Consider the following 23,731-nt stretch of genomic DNA (forward strand, 5'->3'; position numbering starts at 1 on the left):
ACACCTGCAAAAGAAACACACCTGCAAAAGAAACACACTTGAGACAAGAACACACCCGAGACAGAAACACACCTGAGACAGGAACACACCTGAGACAGAAACACACCTGAGACAGAAACACACCTGCAAAAGAAACACACTTGAGACAGAAACACACCTGCAAAAGAAACACACCTGAAACAGGAACACACCTGCAGCAGAAACACACCTGCAAAAGAAACACACTTGAGACAGAAACACACCTGAGACAGAAACACACCTGCAAAAGAAACACACCTGAGAAAGAAACACACCTGCAAAAGAAACACACCTCAGACAGAAACACACCTGACACAGAAACACACCTGAGACAGAAACACACCTGCAAAAGAAACACACTTGAGACAGAAACACACCTGCAAAAGAAACACACCTGAAACAGGAACACACCTGCAGCAGAAACACACCTGCAAAAGAAACACACCTTAGACAGAAACACACCTGCAGAAGAAACACACCTGAGACAGAAACACACCTGAGACAGAAACACACCTGCAAAAGAAACACACCTGCAAAAGAAACACACTTGAGACAAGAACACACCGAGACAGAAACACACCTGAGACAGAAACACACCTGCAGCCAAAATACACATAAGACAGAAACACACCTGAGACAGAAACACACCTGAGACAGAAACACACCTGCAAAAGAAACACACCTGCAAAAGAAACACACTTGAGACAAGAACACACCCGAGACAGAAACACACCTGAGACAGGAACACACCTGAGACAGAAACACACCTGCAGCCAAAATACACAGAAGACAGAAACACACCTGAGACAGAAACACACCTGAGACAGAAACACACCTGCAAAAGAAACACACCTGCAAAAGAAACACACTTGAGACAAGAACACACCCGAGACAGAAACACACCTGAGACAGGAACACACCTGAGACAGAAACACACCTGAGACAGAAACACACCTGCAAAAGAAACACACTTGAGACAGAAACACACCTGCAAAAGAAACACACCTGAAACAGGAACACACCTGCAGCAGAAACACACCTGCAAAAGAAACACACTTGAGACAGAAACACACCTGCAAAAGAAACACACCTGAGAAAGAAACACACCTGCAAAAGAAACACACCTCAGACAGAAACACACCTGACACAGAAACACACCTGAGACAGAAACACACCTGCAAAAGAAACACACTTGAGACAGAAACACACCTGCAAAAGAAACACACCTGAAACAGGAACACACCTGCAGCAGAAACACACCTGCAAAAGAAACACACCTTAGACAGAAACACACCTGCAGAAGAAACACACCTGAGACAGAAACACACCTGAGACAGAAACACACCTGCAAAAGAAACACACCTGCAAAAGAAACACACTTGAGACAAGAACACACCGAGACAGAAACACACCTGAGACAGAAACACACCTGCAGCCAAAATACACATAAGACAGAAACACACCTGAGACAGAAACACACCTGAGACAGAAACACACCTGCAAAAGAAACACACCTGCAAAAGAAACACACTTGAGACAAGAACACACCCGAGACAGAAACACACCTGAGACAGGAACACACCTGAGACAGAAACACACCTGCAGCCAAAATACACAGAAGACAGAAACACACCTGAGACAGAAACACACCTGAGACAGAAACACACCTGCAAAAGAAACACACCTGCAAAAGAAACACACTTGAGACAAGAACACACCCGAGACAGAAACACACCTGAGACAGGAACACACCTGAGACAGAAACACACCTGAGACAGAAACACACCTGCAAAAGAAACACACTTGAGACAGAAACACACCTGCAAAAGAAACACACCTGAAACAGGAACACACCTGCAGCAGAAACACACCTGCAAAAGAAACACACTTGAGACAGAAACACACCTGCAAAAGAAACACACCTGAGAAAGAAACACACCTGCAAAAGAAACACACCTCAGACAGAAACACACCTGACACAGAAACACACCTGAGACAGAAACACACCTGCAAAAGAAACACACTTGAGACAGAAACACACCTGCAAAAGAAACACACCTGAAACAGGAACACACCTGCAGCAGAAACACACCTGCAAAAGAAACACACCTTAGACAGAAACACACCTGCAGAAGAAACACACCTGAGACAGAAACACACCTGAGACAGAAACACACCTGCAAAAGAAACACACCTGCAAAAGAAACACACTTGAGACAAGAACACACCGAGACAGAAACACACCTGAGACAGAAACACACCTGCAGCCAAAATACACATAAGACAGAAACACACCTGAGACAGAAACACACCTGAGACAGAAACACACCTGCAAAAGAAACACACCTGCAAAAGAAACACACTTGAGACAAGAACACACCCGAGACAGAAACACACCTGAGACAGGAACACACCTGAGACAGAAACACACCTGCAGAATAAACACACCTGAGACAGAAACACACCTGAGACAGAAACATACCTGAGACAGGAACACACCTGCAGAAGAAACACACCTGCAGAATAAACACACCTGCAGAATAAACACACCTGAGACAGAAACACACCTGCAGAATAAACACACTTGAGACAGAAACACACCTGAGACAGAAACACACCTGCAGCAGATACACACCTGAGACAGAAACACACCTGAGTCAGAAATACACCTGAGACAGGAACACACCTTCAGCAGAAACACACCTGAGACAGAAACACACCTGAGACAGGAACACACATGAGACAGAAACACACCTGCAGAAGAAACACACCTGAGACAGAAACACACCTGCAGCAAAAACACACATAAGACAGAAACACACCTGAGACAGGAACACACCTGCAGCAGAAACACACCTGAGACAGAAACACACCTGCAAAAGAAACACACCTCAGACAGAAACACACCTGACACAGAAACACACCTGAGACAGGAACACACCTGCAGCAGAAACACACCTGACAGAAACACACCTGCAAAAGAAACACACTTGAGACAGAAACACACCTGCAAAAGAAACACACCTGAGACACAAACACACCTGAGACACAAACACACCCGAGACAGAAACACACCTAAGACAGGAACACACATGAGACAGAAACACACCTGCAGCAAAAACACACCTGAGACAGAAACACACCTGAGACAGAAACACACCTGCAAAAGAAACACACCTGCAAAAGAAACAAACTTGAGACAAGAACACACCCGAGACAGAAACACATCTGAGACAGGAACACACCCGAGACAGAAACACACTTGAGACAAGAACACACCCGAGACAGAAACACACCTGACACAGAAACACACCTGCAAAAGAAACACACTTGAGACAGAAACACACCTGCAAAAGAAACACACCTGAGACAGGAACACACCTGCAGCAGAAACACACCTGACAGAAACACACCTGCAAAAGAAACACACCTGAGACACAAACACACCTGAGACACAAACACACCCGAGACACAAACACACCTGAGACACAAACACACCCGAGACAGAAACTCACCTAAGACAGGAACACACATGAGACAGAAACACACCTGCAGCAAAAACACACCTGAGACAGAAACACACCTGCAGAAGAAACACACCTGAGACAAGAACACACCCGAGACAGAAACACACCTGAGACAGGAACACACCCGAGACAGAAACACACCTGAGACAGGAACACACCTGAGACAGAAACACACCTGCAGCCAAAATACACATAAGACAGAAACACACCTGCAGCAAAAACACACCTGAGACAGAAACACACCTGAGACAGAAACACACCTGAGACAGAAACACACCTGAGACAGAAACACACCTGAGACAGGAATACATCTGAGACAGAAACACACCTGCAGAAGAAACACACTTGAGACAGAAACACACCTGAGACAGGAACACACCTGCAGCAGAAACACACCTGAGACAGAAACACACCTGAGTCAGAAACACACCTGAGACAGAAACACACCTGCAAACACACCTTGTTTTTTTTTTATTTTTTTATTTATTTTTTTTTTTTTTATCTTTTTGTCTTGTTATTTCAATCTATTTCCTTATTCAGTTATGTTTATTTATTCATACAGCTACCTTACACTTACCTTCTTTTATATTATTTATCCCTTTATTATTTATCCTTCTACCTTGCTAGTTTGCACGAGAGCACAAGTAACCGAAGTCAAATTCCCTGTACATGCGCTGTACTTGGCAAATAAAGTGATTCTGATTCTGATTCTGAAAAGAAACACACCTGAGACCGGAACACACCTGAGACAGGAACACACCCGAGACAGGAACACACATGAGACAGAAACACACCTGCAGAAGAAACACACCTGAGACAGAAACACACCTGCAGCAAAAACACACATAAGACAAAAACGCACCTGAGACAGGAACACACCTGCAGTAGAAACACACCTGAGAGAGAAACACACCTGCAAAAGAAACACACCTGAGACACAAACACACCTGAGACACAAACACACCCGAGACAGAAACACACCCGAGACAGAAACACACCTGAGACACAAACACACCTGCAGAAGAAACACACCTGAGACAGAAACACACCTGAGACAGAAACACACCTGCAAAAGAAACACACCTGCAAAAGAAACACACTTGAGACAAGAACACACCCGAGACAGAAACACACCTGAGACAGGAACACACCTGAGACAGAAACACACCTGCAGCCAAAATACACATAAGACAGAAACACACATAAGACAGAAACACACCTGCAGCAAAAACACACCTGAGACAGAAACACACCTGCAGAAGAAATACACCTCAGTCAGAAACACACCTGCAGCAAAAACACACCTGAGACAGAAACATACCTCAGACAGAAACAAACCTGAGACAGAAACACACTCGAGACAGAAACACACCTGAGACAGAAACACACCTGCAGCAAAAACACACCTGAGACAGAAACATACCTCAGACAGAAACAAACCTGAGACAGAAACACACTCGAGACAGAAACACACCTGAGACAGAAACACACCTGCAGCAAAAACACACCTGACACAGAAACATACCTCAGACAGAAACACACCTGAGACAGAAACACACCTGAGACTGAAACACACCTGAGACAGAAACACACCTTCAGCCAAAATACACATAAGATAGAAACACACATAAGACAGAAAAACACCTGCAGCAAAAACACACATAAGACAGAAACACACCTGAGACAGAAACACACCTGCAGAATAAACAAACCTGAGACAGAAACACACCTGCAGCAAAAACACACATAAGACAGAAACACACCTGAGACAGAAATACACCTGAGACAGAAACACACCTGAGACAGAAACACACCTGAGACAGGAATACATCTGAGACAGAAACACACCTGAGACAGAAACGCACCTGAGACAGAAACACACCTGCAAAAGAAACACACCTGAGACACAAACACACCTGAGACACAAACACACCCGAGACAGAAACACACCTAAGACAGAAACACACATGAGACAGAAACACACCTGCAGCAAAAACACACCTGAGACAGAAACACACCTGCAGCCAAAATACACATAAGACAGAAACACACCTGCAGCAAAAACACACCTGAGACAGAAACACACCTGAGACAGAAACACACCTGAGACAGAAACACACCTGAGACAGAAACACACCTTAGACAGGAATACATCTGAGACAGAAACACACCTGCAGAAGAAACACACTTGAGACAGAAACACACCTGAGACAGGAACACACCTGCAGCAGAAACACACCTGAGACAGAAACACACCTGAGTCAGAAACACACCTGAGACAGAAACACACCTGCAAACACACCTTGTTTTTTTTTTTTTTTTTTTTTTATCTTTTTGTCTTGTTATTTCAATCTATTTCCTTATTCAGTTATGTTTATTTATTCATACAGCTACCTTACACTTACCTTCTTTTATATTATTTATCCCTTTATTATTTATCCTTCTACCTTGCTAGTTTGCACGAGAGCACAAGTAACCGAAGTCAAATTCCCTGTACATGCGCTGTACTTGGCAAATAAAGTGATTCTGATTCTGATTCTGAAAAGAAACACACCTGAGACCGGAACACACCTGAGACAGGAACACACCCGAGACAGGAACACACATGAGACAGAAACACACCTGCAGAAGAAACACACCTGAGACAGAAACACACCTGCAGCAAAAACACACATAAGACAGAAACACACCTGAGACAGGAACACACCTGCAGTAGAAACACACCTGAGAGAGAAACACACCTGCAAAAGAAACACACCTGAGACACAAACACACCTGAGACACAAACACACCCGAGACAGAAACACACCCGAGACAGAAACACACCTGAGACACAAACACACCTGCAGAAGAAACACACCTGAGACAGAAACACACCTGAGACAGAAACACACCTGCAAAAGAAACACACCTGCAAAAGAAACACACTTGAGACAAGAACACACCCGAGACAGAAACACACCTGAGACAGGAACACACCTGAGACAGAAACACACCTGCAGCCAAAATACACATAAGACAGAAACACACCTGCAGCAAAAACACACCTGAGACAGAAACACACCTGCAGAAGAAATACACCTCAGTCAGAAACACACCTGCAGCAAAAACACACCTGAGACAGAAACATACCTCAGACAGAAACACACCTGAGACAGAAACACACTCGAGACAGAAACACACCTGAGACAGAAACACACCTGCAGCAAAAACACACATAAGACAAAAACACACCTGAGACAGGAACACACCTGCAGTAGAAACACACCTGAGAGAGAAACACACCTGCAAAAGAAACACACCTGAGACACAAACACACCTGAGACAAAAACACACCCGAGACAGAAACACACCCGAGACAGAAACACACCTGAGACACAAACACACCTGCAGAAGAAACACACCTGAGACAGAAACACACCTGAGACAGAAACACACCTGCAAAAGAAACACACCTGCAAAAGAAACACACTTGAGACAAGAACACACCCGAGACAGAAACACACTTGAGACAGGAACACACCTGAGACAGAAACACACCTGCAGCCAAAATACACATAAGACAGAAACACACATAAGACAGAAACACACCTGCAGCAAAAACACACCTGAGACAGAAACACACCTGCAGAAGAAACACACCTCATTCAGAAACACACCTGCAGCAAAAACACACCTGAGACAGACACATACCTCAGACAGAAACACACCTGAGACAGAAACACACTCGAGACAGAAACACACCTGAGACAGAAACACACCTGCAGCAAAAACACACCTGACACAGAAACATACCTCAGACAGAAACACACCTGAGACAGAAACACACCTGAGACTGAAACACACCTGAGACAGAAACACACCTGCAGAATAAACAAACCTGAGACAGAAACACACCTGAGACAGAAACACACCTTCAGCCAAAATAAACATAAGATAGAAACACACATAAGACAGAAAAACACCTGCAGCAAAAACACACATAAGACAGAAACACACCTGAGACAGAAACACACCTGCAGCAAAAACACACATAAGACAGAAACACACCTGAGACAGAAATACACCTGAGACAGAAACACACCTGAGACAGAAACACACCTGAGACAGGAATACATCTGAGACAGAAACACACCTGAGACAGAAACGCACCTGAGACAGAAACACACCTGCAAAAGAAACACACCTGAAACAGGAACACACCTGCAGCAGAAACACACCTGCAAAAGAAACACACCTTAGACAGAAACACACCTGCAGAAGAAACACACCTGAGACAGAAACACACCTGAGACAGAAACACACCTGCAAAAGAAACACACCTGCAAAAGAAACACACCTGCAAAAGAAACACACTTGAGACAAGAACACACCGAGACAGAAACACACCTGAGACAGGAACACACCTGAGACAGAAACACACCTGCAGCCAAAATACACAGAAGACAGAAACACACCTGAGACAGAAACACACCTGAGACAGAAACACACCTGCAAAAGAAACACACCTGCAAAAGAAACACACTTGAGACAAGAACACACCCGAGACAGAAACACACCTGAGACAGGAACACACCTGAGACAGAAACACACCTGAGACAGAAACACACCTGCAAAAGAAACACACTTGAGACAGAAACACACCTGCAAAAGAAACACACCTGAAACAGGAACACACCTGCAGCAGAAACACACCTGCAAAAGAAACACACTTGAGACAGAAACACACCTGAGACAGAAACACACCTGCAAAAGAAACACACCTGAGAAAGAAACACACCTGCAAAAGAAACACACCTCAGACAGAAACACACCTGAGACAGAAACGCACCTGAGACAGAAACACACCTGCAAAAGAAACACACCTGAAACAGGAACACACCTGCAGCAGAAACACACCTGCAAAAGAAACACACCTTAGACAGAAACACACCTGCAGAAGAAACACACCTGAGACAGAAACACACCTGAGACAGAAACACACCTGCAAAAGAAACACACCTGCAAAAGAAACACACCTGCAAAAGAAACACACTTGAGACAAGAACACACCGAGACAGAAACACACCTGAGACAGGAACACACCTGAGACAGAAACACACCTGCAGCCAAAATACACAGAAGACAGAAACACACCTGAGACAGAAACACACCTGAGACAGAAACACACCTGCAAAAGAAACACACCTGCAAAAGAAACACACTTGCGACAAGAACACACCCGAGACAGAAACACACCTGAGACAGGAACACACCTGAGACAGAAACACACCTGAGACAGAAACACACCTGCAAAAGAAACACACTTGAGACAGAAACACACCTGCAAAAGAAACACACCTGAAACAGGAACACACCTGCAGCAGAAACACACCTGCAAAAGAAACACACTTGAGACAGAAACACACCTGAGACAGAAACACACCTGCAAAAGAAACACACCTGAGAAAGAAACACACCTGCAAAAGAAACACACCTCAGACAGAAACACACCTGACACAGAAACACACCTGAGACAGAAACACACCTGCAAAAGAAACACACTTGAGACAGAAACACACCTGCAAAAGAAACACACCTGAAACAGGAACACACCTGCAGCAGAAACACACCTGCAAAAGAAACACACCTTAGACAGAAACACACCTGCAGAAGAAACACACCTGAGACAGAAACACACCTGAGACAGGAACACACCTGCAGCAGAAACACACCTGAGACAGAAACACACCTGAGTCAGAAACACACCTGAGACAGAAACACACCTGCAAACACACCTTGTTTTTTTTTTTTTTTTTTTTTATCTTTTTGTCTTGTTATTTCAATCTATTTCCTTATTCAGTTATGTTTATTTATTCATACAGCTACCTTACACTTACCTTCTTTTATATTATTTATCCCTTTATTATTTATCCTTCTACCTTGCTAGTTTGCACGAGAGCACAAGTAACCGAAGTCAAATTCCCTGTACATGCGCTGTACTTGGCAAATAAAGTGATTCTGATTCTGATTCTGAAAAGAAACACACCTGAGACCGGAACACACCTGAGACAGGAACACACCCGAGACAGGAACACACATGAGACAGAAACACACCTGCAGAAGAAACACACCTGAGACAGAAACACACCTGCAGCAAAAACACACATAAGACAGAAACACACCTGAGACAGGAACACACCTGCAGTAGAAACACACCTGAGAGAGAAACACACCTGCAAAAGAAACACACCTGAGACACAAACACACCTGAGACACAAACACACCCGAGACAGAAACACACCCGAGACAGAAACACACCTGAGACACAAACACACCTGCAGAAGAAACACACCTGAGACAGAAACACACCTGAGACAGAAACACACCTGCAAAAGAAACACACCTGCAAAAGAAACACACTTGAGACAAGAACACACCCGAGACAGAAACACACCTGAGACAGGAACACACCTGAGACAGAAACACACCTGCAGCCAAAATACACATAAGACAGAAACACACCTGCAGCAAAAACACACCTGAGACAGAAACACACCTGCAGAAGAAATACACCTCAGTCAGAAACACACCTGCAGCAAAAACACACCTGAGACAGAAACATACCTCAGACAGAAACACACCTGAGACAGAAACACACTCGAGACAGAAACACACCTGAGACAGAAACACACCTGCAGCAAAAACACACATAAGACAAAAACACACCTGAGACAGGAACACACCTGCAGTAGAAACACACCTGAGAGAGAAACACACCTGCAAAAGAAACACACCTGAGACACAAACACACCTGAGACAAAAACACACCCGAGACAGAAACACACCCGAGACAGAAACACACCTGAGACACAAACACACCTGCAGAAGAAACACACCCGAGACAGAAACACACCTGAGACAGGAACACACCTGAGACAGAAACACACCTGCAGCCAAAATACACATAAGACAGAAACACACATAAGACAGAAACACACCTGCAGCAAAAACACACCTGAGACAGAAACACACCTGCAGAAGAAACACACCTCATTCAGAAACACACCTGCAGCAAAAACACACCTGAGACAGACACATACCTCAGACAGAAACACACCTGAGACAGAAACACACTCGAGACAGAAACACACCTGAGACAGAAACACACCTGCAGCAAAAACACACCTGACACAGAAACATACCTCAGACAGAAACACACCTGAGACAGAAACACACCTGAGACTGAAACACACCTGAGACAGAAACACACCTGCAGAATAAACAAACCTGAGACAGAAACACACCTGAGACAGAAACACACCTTCAGCCAAAATAAACATAAGATAGAAACACACATAAGACAGAAAAACACCTGCAGCAAAAACACACATAAGACAGAAACACACCTGAGACAGAAACACACCTGCAGCAAAAACACACATAAGACAGAAACACACCTGAGACAGAAATACACCTGAGACAGAAACACACCTGAGACAGAAACACACCTGAGACAGGAATACATCTGAGACAGAAACACACCTGAGACAGAAACGCACCTGAGACAGAAACACACCTGCAAAAGAAACACACCTGAAACAGGAACACACCTGCAGCAGAAACACACCTGCAAAAGAAACACACCTTAGACAGAAACACACCTGCAGAAGAAACACACCTGAGACAGAAACACACCTGAGACAGAAACACACCTGCAAAAGAAACACACCTGCAAAAGAAACACACCTGCAAAAGAAACACACTTGAGACAAGAACACACCGAGACAGAAACACACCTGAGACAGGAACACACCTGAGACAGAAACACACCTGCAGCCAAAATACACAGAAGACAGAAACACACCTGAGACAGAAACACACCTGAGACAGAAACACACCTGCAAAAGAAACACACCTGCAAAAGAAACACACTTGAGACAAGAACACACCCGAGACAGAAACACACCTGAGACAGGAACACACCTGAGACAGAAACACACCTGAGACAGAAACACACCTGCAAAAGAAACACACTTGAGACAGAAACACACCTGCAAAAGAAACACACCTGAAACAGGAACACACCTGCAGCAGAAACACACCTGCAAAAGAAACACACTTGAGACAGAAACACACCTGAGACAGAAACACACCTGCAAAAGAAACACACCTGAGAAAGAAACACACCTGCAAAAGAAACACACCTCAGACAGAAACACACCTGACACAGAAACACACCTGAGACAGAAACACACCTGCAAAAGAAACACACTTGAGACAGAAACACACCTGCAAAAGAAACACACCTGAAACAGGAACACACCTGCAGCAGAAACACACCTGCAAAAGAAACACACCTTAGACAGAAACACACCTGCAGAAGAAACACACCTGAGACAGAAACACACCTGAGACAGAAACACACCTGCAAAAGAAACACACCTGCAAAAGAAACACACTTGAGACAAGAACACACCGAGACAGAAACACACCTGAGACAGAAACACACCTGCAGCCAAAATACACATAAGACAGAAACACACCTGAGACAGAAACACACCTGAGACAGAAACACACCTGCAAAAGAAACACACCTGCAAAAGAAACACACTTGAGACAAGAACACACCCGAGACAGAAACACACCTGAGACAGGAACACACCTGAGACAGAAACACACCTGCAGCCAAAATACACAGAAGACAGAAACACACCTGAGACAGAAACACACCTGAGACAGAAACACACCTGCAAAAGAAACACACCTGCAAAAGAAACACACTTGAGACAAGAACACACCCGAGACAGAAACACACCTGAGACAGGAACACACCTGAGACAGAAACACACCTGAGACAGAAACACACCTGCAAAAGAAACACACTTGAGACAGAAACACACCTGCAAAAGAAACACACCTGAAACAGGAACACACCTGCAGCAGAAACACACCTGCAAAAGAAACACACTTGAGACAGAAACACACCTGCAAAAGAAACACACCTGAGAAAGAAACACACCTGCAAAAGAAACACACCTCAGACAGAAACACACCTGACACAGAAACACACCTGAGACAGAAACACACCTGCAAAAGAAACACACTTGAGACAGAAACACACCTGCAAAAGAAACACACCTGAAACAGGAACACACCTGCAGCAGAAACACACCTGCAAAAGAAACACACCTTAGACAGAAACACACCTGCAGAAGAAACACACCTGAGACAGAAACACACCTGAGACAGAAACACACCTGCAAAAGAAACACACCTGCAAAAGAAACACACTTGAGACAAGAACACACCGAGACAGAAACACACCTGAGACAGAAACACACCTGCAGCCAAAATACACATAAGACAGAAACACACCTGAGACAGAAACACACCTGAGACAGAAACACACCTGCAAAAGAAACACACCTGCAAAAGAAACACACTTGAGACAAGAACACACCCGAGACAGAAACACACCTGAGACAGGAACACACCTGAGACAGAAACACACCTGCAGAATAAACACACCTGAGACAGAAACACACCTGAGACAGAAACATACCTGAGACAGGAACACACCTGCAGAAGAAACACACCTGCAGAATAAACACACCTGCAGAATAAACACACCTGAGACAGAAACACACCTGCAGAATAAACACACTTGAGACAGAAACACACCTGAGACAGAAACACACCTGCAGCAGATACACACCTGAGACAGAAACACACCTGAGTCAGAAATACACCTGAGACAGGAACACACCTTCAGCAGAAACACACCTGAGACAGAAACACACCTGAGACAGGAACACACATGAGACAGAAACACACCTGCAGAAGAAACACACCTGAGACAGAAACACACCTGCAGCAAAAACACACATAAGACAGAAACACACCTGAGACAGGAACACACCTGCAGCAGAAACACACCTGAGACAGAAACACACCTGCAAAAGAAACACACCTCAGACAGAAACACACCTGACACAGAAACACACCTGAGACAGGAACACACCTGCAGCAGAAACACACCTGACAGAAACACACCTGCAAAAGAAACACACTTGAGACAGAAACACACCTGCAAAAGAAACACACCTGAGACACAAACACACCTGAGACACAAACACACCCGAGACAGAAACACACCTAAGACAGGAACACACATGAGACAGAAACACACCTGCAGCAAAAACACACCTGAGACAGAAACACACCTGAGACAGAAACACACCTGCAAAAGAAACACACCTGCAAAAGAAACAAACTTGAGACAAGAACACACCCGAGACAGAAACACATCTGAGACAGGAACACACCCGAGACAGAAACACACTTGAGACAAGAACACACCCGAGACAGAAACACACCTGACACAGAAACACACCTGCAAAAGAAACACACTTGAGACAGAAACACACCTGCAAAAGAAACACACCTGAGACAGGAACACACCTGCAGCAGAAACACACCTGACAGAAACACACCTGCAAAAGAAACACACCTGAGACACAAACACACCTGAGACACAAACACACCCGAGACACAAACACACCTGAGACACAAACACACCCGAGACAGAAACTCACCTAAGACAGGAACACACATGAGACAGAAACACACCTGCAGCAAAAACACACCTGAGACAGAAACACACCTGCAGAAGAAACACACCTGAGACAAGAACACACCCGAGACAGAAACACACCTGAGACAGGAACACACCCGAGACAGAAACACACCTGAGACAGGAACACACCTGAGACAGAAACACACCTGCAGCCAAAATACACATAAGACAGAAACACACCTGCAGCAAAAACACACCTGAGACAGAAACACACCTGAGACAGAAACACACCTGAGACAGAAACACACCTGAGACAGAAACACACCTGAGACAGGAATACATCTGAGACAGAAACACACCTGCAGAAGAAACACACTTGAGACAGAAACACACCTGAGACAGGAACACACCTGCAGCAGAAACACACCTGAGACAGAAACACACCTGAGTCAGAAACACACCTGAGACAGAAACACACCTGCAAACACACCTTGTTTTTTTTTTATTTTTTTATTTATTTTTTTTTTTTTTATCTTTTTGTCTTGTTATTTCAATCTATTTCCTTATTCAGTTATGTTTATTTATTCATACAGCTACCTTACACTTACCTTCTTTTATATTATTTATCCCTTTATTATTTATCCTTCTACCTTGCTAGTTTGCACGAGAGCACAAGTAACCGAAGTCAAATTCCCTGTACATGCGCTGTACTTGGCAAATAAAGTGATTCTGATTCTGATTCTGAAAAGAAACACACCTGAGACCGGAACACACCTGAGACAGGAACACACCCGAGACAGGAACACACATGAGACAGAAACACACCTGCAGAAGAAACACACCTGAGACAGAAACACACCTGCAGCAAAAACACACATAAGACAAAAACGCACCTGAGACAGGAACACACCTGCAGTAGAAACACACCTGAGAGAGAAACACACCTGCAAAAGAAACACACCTGAGACACAAACACACCTGAGACACAAACACACCCGAGACAGAAACACACCCGAGACAGAAACACACCTGAGACACAAACACACCTGCAGAAGAAACACACCTGAGACAGAAACACACCTGAGACAGAAACACACCTGCAAAAGAAACACACCTGCAAAAGAAACACACTTGAGACAAGAACACACCCGAGACAGAAACACACCTGAGACAGGAACACACCTGAGACAGAAACACACCTGCAGCCAAAATACACATAAGACAGAAACACACATAAGACAGAAACACACCTGCAGCAAAAACACACCTGAGACAGAAACACACCTGCAGAAGAAATACACCTCAGTCAGAAACACACCTGCAGCAAAAACACACCTGAGACAGAAACATACCTCAGACAGAAACAAACCTGAGACAGAAACACACTCGAGACAGAAACACACCTGAGACAGAAACACACCTGCAGCAAAAACACACCTGAGACAGAAACATACCTCAGACAGAAACAAACCTGAGACAGAAACACACTCGAGACAGAAACACACCTGAGACAGAAACACACCTGCAGCAAAAACACACCTGACACAGAAACATACCTCAGACAGAAACACACCTGAGACAGAAACACACCTGAGACTGAAACACACCTGAGACAGAAACACACCTTCAGCCAAAATACACATAAGATAGAAACACACATAAGACAGAAAAACACCTGCAGCAAAAACACACATAAGACAGAAACACACCTGAGACAGAAACACACCTGCAGAATAAACAAACCTGAGACAGAAACACACCTGCAGCAAAAACACACATAAGACAGAAACACACCTGAGACAGAAATACACCTGAGACAGAAACACACCTGAGACAGAAACACACCTGAGACAGGAATACATCTGAGACAGAAACACACCTGAGACAGAAACGCACCTGAGACAGAAACACACCTGCAAAAGAAACACACCTGAGACACAAACACACCTGAGACACAAACACACCCGAGACAGAAACACACCTAAGACAGAAACACACATGAGACAGAAACACACCTGCAGCAAAAACACACCTGAGACAGAAACACACCTGCAGCCAAAATACACATAAGACAGAAACACACCTGCAGCAAAAACACACCTGAGACAGAAACACACCTGAGACAGAAACACACCTGAGACAGAAACACACCTGAGACAGAAACACACCTTAGACAGGAATACATCTGAGACAGAAACACACCTGCAGAAGAAACACACTTGAGACAGAAACACACCTGAGACAGGAACACACCTGCAGCAGAAACACACCTGAGACAGAAACACACCTGACTCAGAAACACAGCTGAGACAGAAACACACCTGCAAAAGAAACACACCTGAGACAGAAACACACCTGAGACCGGAACACACCTGAGACAGGAACACACCCGAGACAGGAACACACATGAGACAGAAACACACCTGCAGAAGAAACACACCTGAGACAGAAACACACCTGCAGCAAAAACACACATAAGACAGAAACACACATGAGACAGAAACACACCTGCAAAAGAAACACACCTGAGACAGAAACACACCTGCAGCAAAAACACACCTGAGACAGAAACACACCTGCAAAAGAAACACACTTGAGACAGAAACACACCTGCAAAAGAAACACACCTGAGACAGAAACACACCTGCAAAAGAAACACACCTGAGACAGAAACACACCTGCAGCCAAAATACACATAAGACAGAAACACACATAAGACAGAAACACACCTGCAGCAAAAACACACCTGAGACAGAAACACACCTGCAGAATAAACACACCTGAGACAGAAACACACCTGAGACAGGAATACATCTGAGACAGAAAAACACCTGCAGAAGAAACACACCTCCAGAATAAACACACCTGAGACAGAAACACACCTGAGACAGAAACACACCTGAGACAGAAACACACCTGCAAAAGAAACACACCTGAGACAGGAACACACCTGCAGCAGAAACACACCTGAGACAGAAACACACCTGAGTCAGAAACACACCTGAGACAGGAACACACCTTCAGCAGAAACACACCTGAGACAGAAACACACCTGAGACAGGAACACACCTGAGACAGGAACACACATGAGACAGAAACACACCTGCAGAAGAAACACACCTGACAGAAACACACCTGCAAAAGAAACACACTTGAGACAGAAACACACCTGCAAAAGAAACACACCTGAGACAGAAACACACCTGCAGAAGAAACACACCTCAGTCAGAAACACACCTGCAGCAAAAACACACCTGAGACAGAAACATACCTCAGACAGAAACACACCTGAGACAGAAACACACTCGAGACAGAAACACATCTGAGACAAAAACACACCTGCAGCAGAAACACACCTGACAGAAACACACCTGCAAAAGAAACACACTTGAGACAGAAACACACCTGCAAAAGAAACACACCTTAGACAGAAACACACCTGCAAAAGAAACACACCTGAGACACAAACACACCTGAGACACAAACACACATGAGACAGAAACACACCTGCAGCAAAAACACACCTGAGACAGAAACACACCTGAGACAGAAACACACCTGCAAAAGAAACACACTTGAGACAAGAACACACCCGAGACAGAAACACATCTGAGACAGGAACACACCCGAGACAGAAACACACTTGAGACAAGAACACACCCGAGACAGAAACACACCTGACACAGAAACACACCTGCAAAAGAAACACACTTGAGACAGAAACACACCTGCAAAAGAAACACACCTGAGACAGGAACACACCTGCAGCAGAAACACACCTGACAGAAACACACCTGCAAAAGAAACACACCTGAGACACAAACACACCTGAGACACAAACACACCCGAGACACAAACACACCTGAGACACAAACACACCCGAGACAGAAACACACCTAAGACAGGAACACACATGAGACAGAAACACACCTGCAGCAAAAACACACCTGAGACAGAAACACACCTGCAGAAGAAACACACCTGAGACAAGAACACACCCGAGACAGAAACACACCTGAGACAGGAACACACCTGAGACAGAAACACACCTGCAGCCAAAATACACATAAGACAGAAACACACCTGCAGCAAAACACACCTGAGACAGAAACACACCTGAGACAGAAACACACCTGAGACAGAAACACACCTGAGACAGGAATACATCTGAGACAGAAACACACCTGCAGAAGAAACACACTTGAGACAGAAACACACCTGAGACAGGAACACACCTGCAGCAGAAACACACCTGAGACAGAAACACACCTGAGTCAGAAACACACCTGAGACAGAAACACACCTGCAAAAGAAACACACCTGAGACCGGAACACACCTGAGACAGGAACACACCCGAGACAGGAACACACCTGAGACAGAAACACACCTGCAGCAAAAACACACATAAGACAAAAACACACCTGAGACAGGAACACACCTGCAGTAGAAACACACCTGAGAGAGAAACACACCTGCAAAAGAAACACACCTGAGACACAAACACACCTGAGACACAAACACACCCGAGACAGAAACACACCCGAGACAGAAACACACTTAAGACAGGAACACACATGAGACAGAAACACACCTGCAGCAAAAACACACATAAGACAGAAACACACATAAGACAGAAACACACTTGCAGCAAAAACACACCTGAGACAGAAACACACCTGCAGAAGAAACACACCTGAGACAGAAACACACCTGAGACAGAAACACACCTGCAAAAGAAACACACCTGCAAAAGAAACACACTTGAGACAAGGACACACCCGAGACAGAAACACACCTGAGACAGGAACACACCTGAGACAGAAACACACCTGCAGCCAAAATACACATAAGACAGAAACACACATAAGACAGAAACACACCTGCAGCAAAAACACAACTGAGACAGAAACACACCTGAGACAGAAACACACCTGAGACAGAAACACACTCGAGACAGAAACACACCTGAGACAGAAACACACCTGCAGCAAAAACACACCTGACACAGAAACATACCTCAGACAGAAACACACCTGAGACAGAAACACACCTGAGACTGAAACACACCTGAGACAGAAACACACCTGCAGAATAAACAAACCTGAGACAGAAACACACCTGAGACAGAAACACACCTTCAGCCAAAATACACATAAGATAGAAACACACATAAGACAGAAAAACACCTGCAGCAAAAACACACATAAGACAGAAACACACCTGAGACAGAAACACACCTGCAGAATAAACAAACCTGAGACAGAAACACACCTGCAGCAAAAACACACATAAGACAGAAACACACCTGAGACAGACATACACCTGAGACAGAAACACACCTGAGACAGAAACACACCTGAGACAGGAATACATCTGAGACAAAAACACACCTGAGACAGAAACGCACCTGAGACAGAAACACACCTGCAAAAGAAACACACCTGAGACACAAAAACACCTGAGACACAAACACACCCGAGACAGAAACACACCTAAGACAGGAACACACATGAGACAGAAACACACCTGCAGCAAAAACACACCTGAGACAGAAACACACCTGCAGCCAAAATACACATAAGACAGAAACACACCTGCAGCAAAAACACACCTGAGACAGAAGCACACCTGAGACAGGAATACATCTGAGACAGAAACACACCTGAGTCAGAAACACACCTGAGACAGAAACACACCTGCAAAAGAAACACACCTGAGACAGAAACACACCTGAGACCGGAACACACCCGAGACAGGAACACACATGAGACAGAAAGACACCTGCAGAAGAAACACACCTGAGACAGAAACACACCTGCAGCAAAAAGACACATAAGACAGAAACACACCTGAGACAGGAACACACCTGCAGTAGAAACACACCTGAGAGAGAAACACACCTGCAAAAGAAACACACCTAAGACAGAAACACACCTGCAGCAAAAACACACCTGAGACAGAAACACACCTGCAAAAGAAACACACTTGAGACAGAAACACACCTGCAGCAAAAACACACCTGAGACAGAAACACACCTGCAAAAGAAACACACTTGAGACAGAAACACACCTGCAGAAGAAACACACCTGAGACAGAAACACACCTGCAGTAGAAACACACCTGAGAGAGAAACACACCTGCAAAAGAAACACACCTAAGACAGAAACACACCTGCAGCAAAAACACACCTGAGACAGAAACACACCTGCAAAAGAAACACACCTGAGACAGAAACACACCTGCAAAAGAAACACACCCTAGACAGAAACACACCTGCAGCCAAAATACACATAAGACAGAAACACACATAAGACAGAAACACACTTGCAGCAAAAACACATCTGAGACAGAAACACACCTGCAGAAGAAACACACCTGCAGAATAAACACACCTGAGACAGAAACACACCTGAGACAGAAACACACCTGCAGAATAAACACACTTGAGACAGAAACACACCTGAGACAGAAACACACCTGCAAAAGAAACACACCTGAGACAGAAACACACCTGAGTCAGAAACACACCTGAGACAGGAACACACCTTCAGCAGAAACACACCTGAGACAGAAACACACCTGAGACAGGAACACACCTGAGACAGGAACACACATGAGACAGAAACACACCTGCAGAAGAAACACACCTGACAGAAACACACCTGCAAAAGAAACACACTTGAGACAGAAACACACCTGCAAAAGAAACACACCTGAGACACAAACACACCCGAGACAGAAACACACGTAAGACAGGAACACACATGAGACAGAAACACACTTGCAGCAAAAACACACCTGAGACAGAAACACACCTGCAGAAGAAACACACCTGAGACAGATACACACCTGCAAAAGAAACACACCTGCAAAAGAAACACACCTGCAAAGAAACACACTTGAGACAAGAACACACTCGAGACAGAAACACACCTGAGACAGGAACACACCTGAGACAGAAACACACCTGCAGCCAAAATACACATAAGACAGAAACACACATAAGACAGAAACACACTTGCAGCAAAGACACACCTGAGACAGAAACACACCTGCTGAAGAAACACACTTGAGACAGAAACACACCTGAGACAGAAACACACCTGCAAAAGAAACACACCTGAGACACAAACACACCTGAGACACAAACACACCCGAGACAGAAACACACCCGAGACAGAAACACACTTAAGACAGGAACACACATGAGACAGAAACACACCTGCAGCAAAAACACACATAAGACAGAAACACACATAAGACAGAAACACACTTGCAGCAAAAACACACCTGAGACAGAAACACACCTGCAGAAGAAACACACCTGAGACAGAAACACACCTGAGACAGAAACACACCTGCAAAAGAAACACACCTGCAAAAGAAACACACTTGAGACAAGAACACACCCGAGACAGAAACACACCTGAGACAGGAACACACCTGAGACAGAAACACACCTGCAGCCAAAATACACATAAGACAGAAACACACATAAGACAGAAACACACCTGCAGCAAAAACACACCTGAGACAGAAACACACCTGAGACAGAAACACACCTGAGACAGAAACACACTCGAGACAGAAACACACCTGAGAGAGAAACACACCTGCAAAAGAAACACACCTAAGACAGAAACACACCTGCAGCAAAAACACACCTGAGACAGAAACACACCTGCAAAAGAAACACACTTGAGACAGAAACACACCTGCAAAAGAAACACACCTGAGACAGAAACACACCTGCAGCAAAAAGACACATAAGACAGAAACACACCTGAGACAGGAACACACCTGCAGTAGAAACACACCTGAGAGAGAAACACACCTGCAAAAGAAACACACCTAAGACAGAAACACACCTGCAGCAAAAACACACCTGAGACAGAAACACACCTGCAAAAGAAACACACCTGAGACAGAAACACACCTGCAAAAGAAACACACCCTAGACAGAAACACACCTGCAGCCAAAATACACATAAGACAGAAACACACATAAGACAGAAACACACCTGCAGCAAAAACACACCTGAGACAGAAACACACCTGCAGAATAAACACACCTGAGACAGAAACACACCTGGGACAGAAACACACCTGAGACAGGAATACATCTGAGACAGAAACACACCTGCAGAAGAAACACACCTGCAGAATAAACACACCTGAGACAGAAACACACCTGAGACAGAAACACACCTGCAGAATAAACACACTTGAGACAGAAACACACCTGAGACAGAAACACACCTGCAAAAGAAACACACCTGAGACAGGAACACACCTGCAGCAGAAACACACCTGAGACAGAAACACACCTGAGTCAGAAACACACCTGAGACAGGAACACACCTTCAGCAGAAACACACCTGAGACAGAAACACACCTGAGACAGGAACACACCTGAGACAGGAACACACATGAGACAGAAACACACCTGCAGAAGAAACACACCTGACAGAAACACACCTGCAAAAGAAACACACTTGAGACAGAAACACACCTGCAAAAGAAACACACCTGAGACACAAACACACCCGAGACAGAAACACACTTAAGACAGGAACACACATGAGACAGAAACACACTTGCAGCAAAAACACACCTGAGACAGAAACACACCTGCAGAAGAAACACACCTGAGACAGAAACACACCTGCAAAAGAAACACACCTGCAAAAGAAACACACCTGCAAAGAAACACACTTGAGACAAGAACACACTCGAGACAGAAACACACCTGAGACAGGAACACACCTGAGACAGAAACACACCTGCAGCCAAAATACACATAAGACAGAAACACACATAAGACAGAAACACACTTGCAGCAAAAACACACCTGAGACAGAAACACACCTGCTGAAGAAACACACCTGAGACAGAAACACACCTGAGACAGAAACACACCTGCAAAAGAAACACACCTGAGACACAAACACACCTGAGACACAAACACACCCGAGACAGAAACACACCCGAGACAGAAACACACTTAAGACAGGAACACACATGAGACAGAAACACACCTGCAGCAAAAACACACATAAGACAGAAACACACATAAGACAGAAACACACTTGCAGCAAAAACACACCTGAGACAGAAACACACCTGCAGAAGAAACACACCTGAGACAGAAACACACCTGAGACAGAAACACACCTGCAAAAGAAACACACCTGCAAAAGAAACACACTTGAGACAAGAACACACCCGAGACAGAAACACACCTGAGACAGGAACACACCTGAGACAGAAACACACCTGCAGCCAAAATACACATAAGACAGAAACACACATAAGACAGAAACACACCTGCAGCAAAAACACACCTGAGACAGAAACACACCTGAGACAGAAACACACCTGAGACAGAAACACACTCGAGACAGAAACACACCTGAGACAGAAACACACTCGAGACAGAAACACACCTGAGACAGAAACACACCTGCAGCAAAAACACACCTGACACAGAAACATACCTCAGACAGAAACACACCTGAGACAGAAACACACCTGAGACTGAAACACACCTGAGACAGAAACACACCTGCAGAATAAACAAACCTGAGACAGAAACACACCTGAGACTGAAACACACCTGAGACAGA

At 44.7% G+C, this 23,731-nt stretch overlaps 3 protein-coding genes across 9 annotated transcripts in view; 1 reads left to right on the plus strand and 2 right to left on the minus strand.

Moving 5' to 3' along the window:
* The window catches only part of spen (spen family transcriptional repressor), a 103,344-nt gene that overhangs the window by 49,523 nt on the left and 30,090 nt on the right, over positions 1-23,731 (plus strand). The window lies entirely within an intron of this gene.
* Positions 267-3,437, minus strand: LOC144993863 (uncharacterized). Of its 3 annotated transcripts, none has more exons than XM_078949762.1 (2): positions 3,366-3,437; positions 267-1,804 (listed from the first exon to the last, which is right to left on the minus strand). In XM_078949762.1, the coding sequence occupies exon 2, from the start codon at positions 1,464-1,466 to the stop codon at positions 465-467; it is 1,002 nt and encodes a 333-aa protein (XP_078805888.1). In that variant the 5' UTR covers positions 1,467-1,804; positions 3,366-3,437; the 3' UTR covers positions 267-464. The 3 variants fall into 3 exon arrangements, with proteins under 3 accessions (XP_078805888.1, XP_078805886.1, XP_078805887.1); XM_078949760.1 differs by lacking the exon at positions 3,366-3,437 and adding an exon at positions 2,875-2,928 and having other exon boundaries at positions 267-2,517; XM_078949761.1 differs by lacking the exon at positions 3,366-3,437 and having other exon boundaries at positions 267-1,430; positions 1,584-2,587.
* On the minus strand, positions 11,688-15,989 carry LOC144993864 (uncharacterized). Its single transcript, XM_078949763.1, has 3 exons — positions 15,405-15,989; positions 13,464-13,497; positions 11,688-13,106 (listed from the first exon to the last, which is right to left on the minus strand). Exon 3 carries the CDS (start codon positions 12,885-12,887, stop codon positions 11,886-11,888), a length of 1,002 nt encoding a protein of 333 aa, XP_078805889.1. The 5' UTR covers positions 12,888-13,106; positions 13,464-13,497; positions 15,405-15,989; the 3' UTR covers positions 11,688-11,885.

The sequence above is a fragment of the Oryzias latipes genome, chromosome 7 (genome assembly GCF_053564925.1).
Source record: "Oryzias latipes strain Hd-rR chromosome 7, Olatipes_Hd-rR_3.1".
Taxonomy (NCBI): domain Eukaryota; kingdom Metazoa; phylum Chordata; class Actinopteri; order Beloniformes; family Adrianichthyidae; genus Oryzias; species Oryzias latipes.

Coding starts and splice junctions, on each gene's coding strand:
- LOC144993863 (XM_078949760.1), bottom strand. CDS start 2,498: ATGTTTCTGTCTCAGGTGTGTTTCTGTCTCAGGTGTGTTTATTCTGCA.
- LOC144993864 (XM_078949763.1), bottom strand. CDS start 12,887: ATGTGTATTTTGGCTGCAGGTGTGTTTCTGTCTCAGGTGTGTTTCTGT.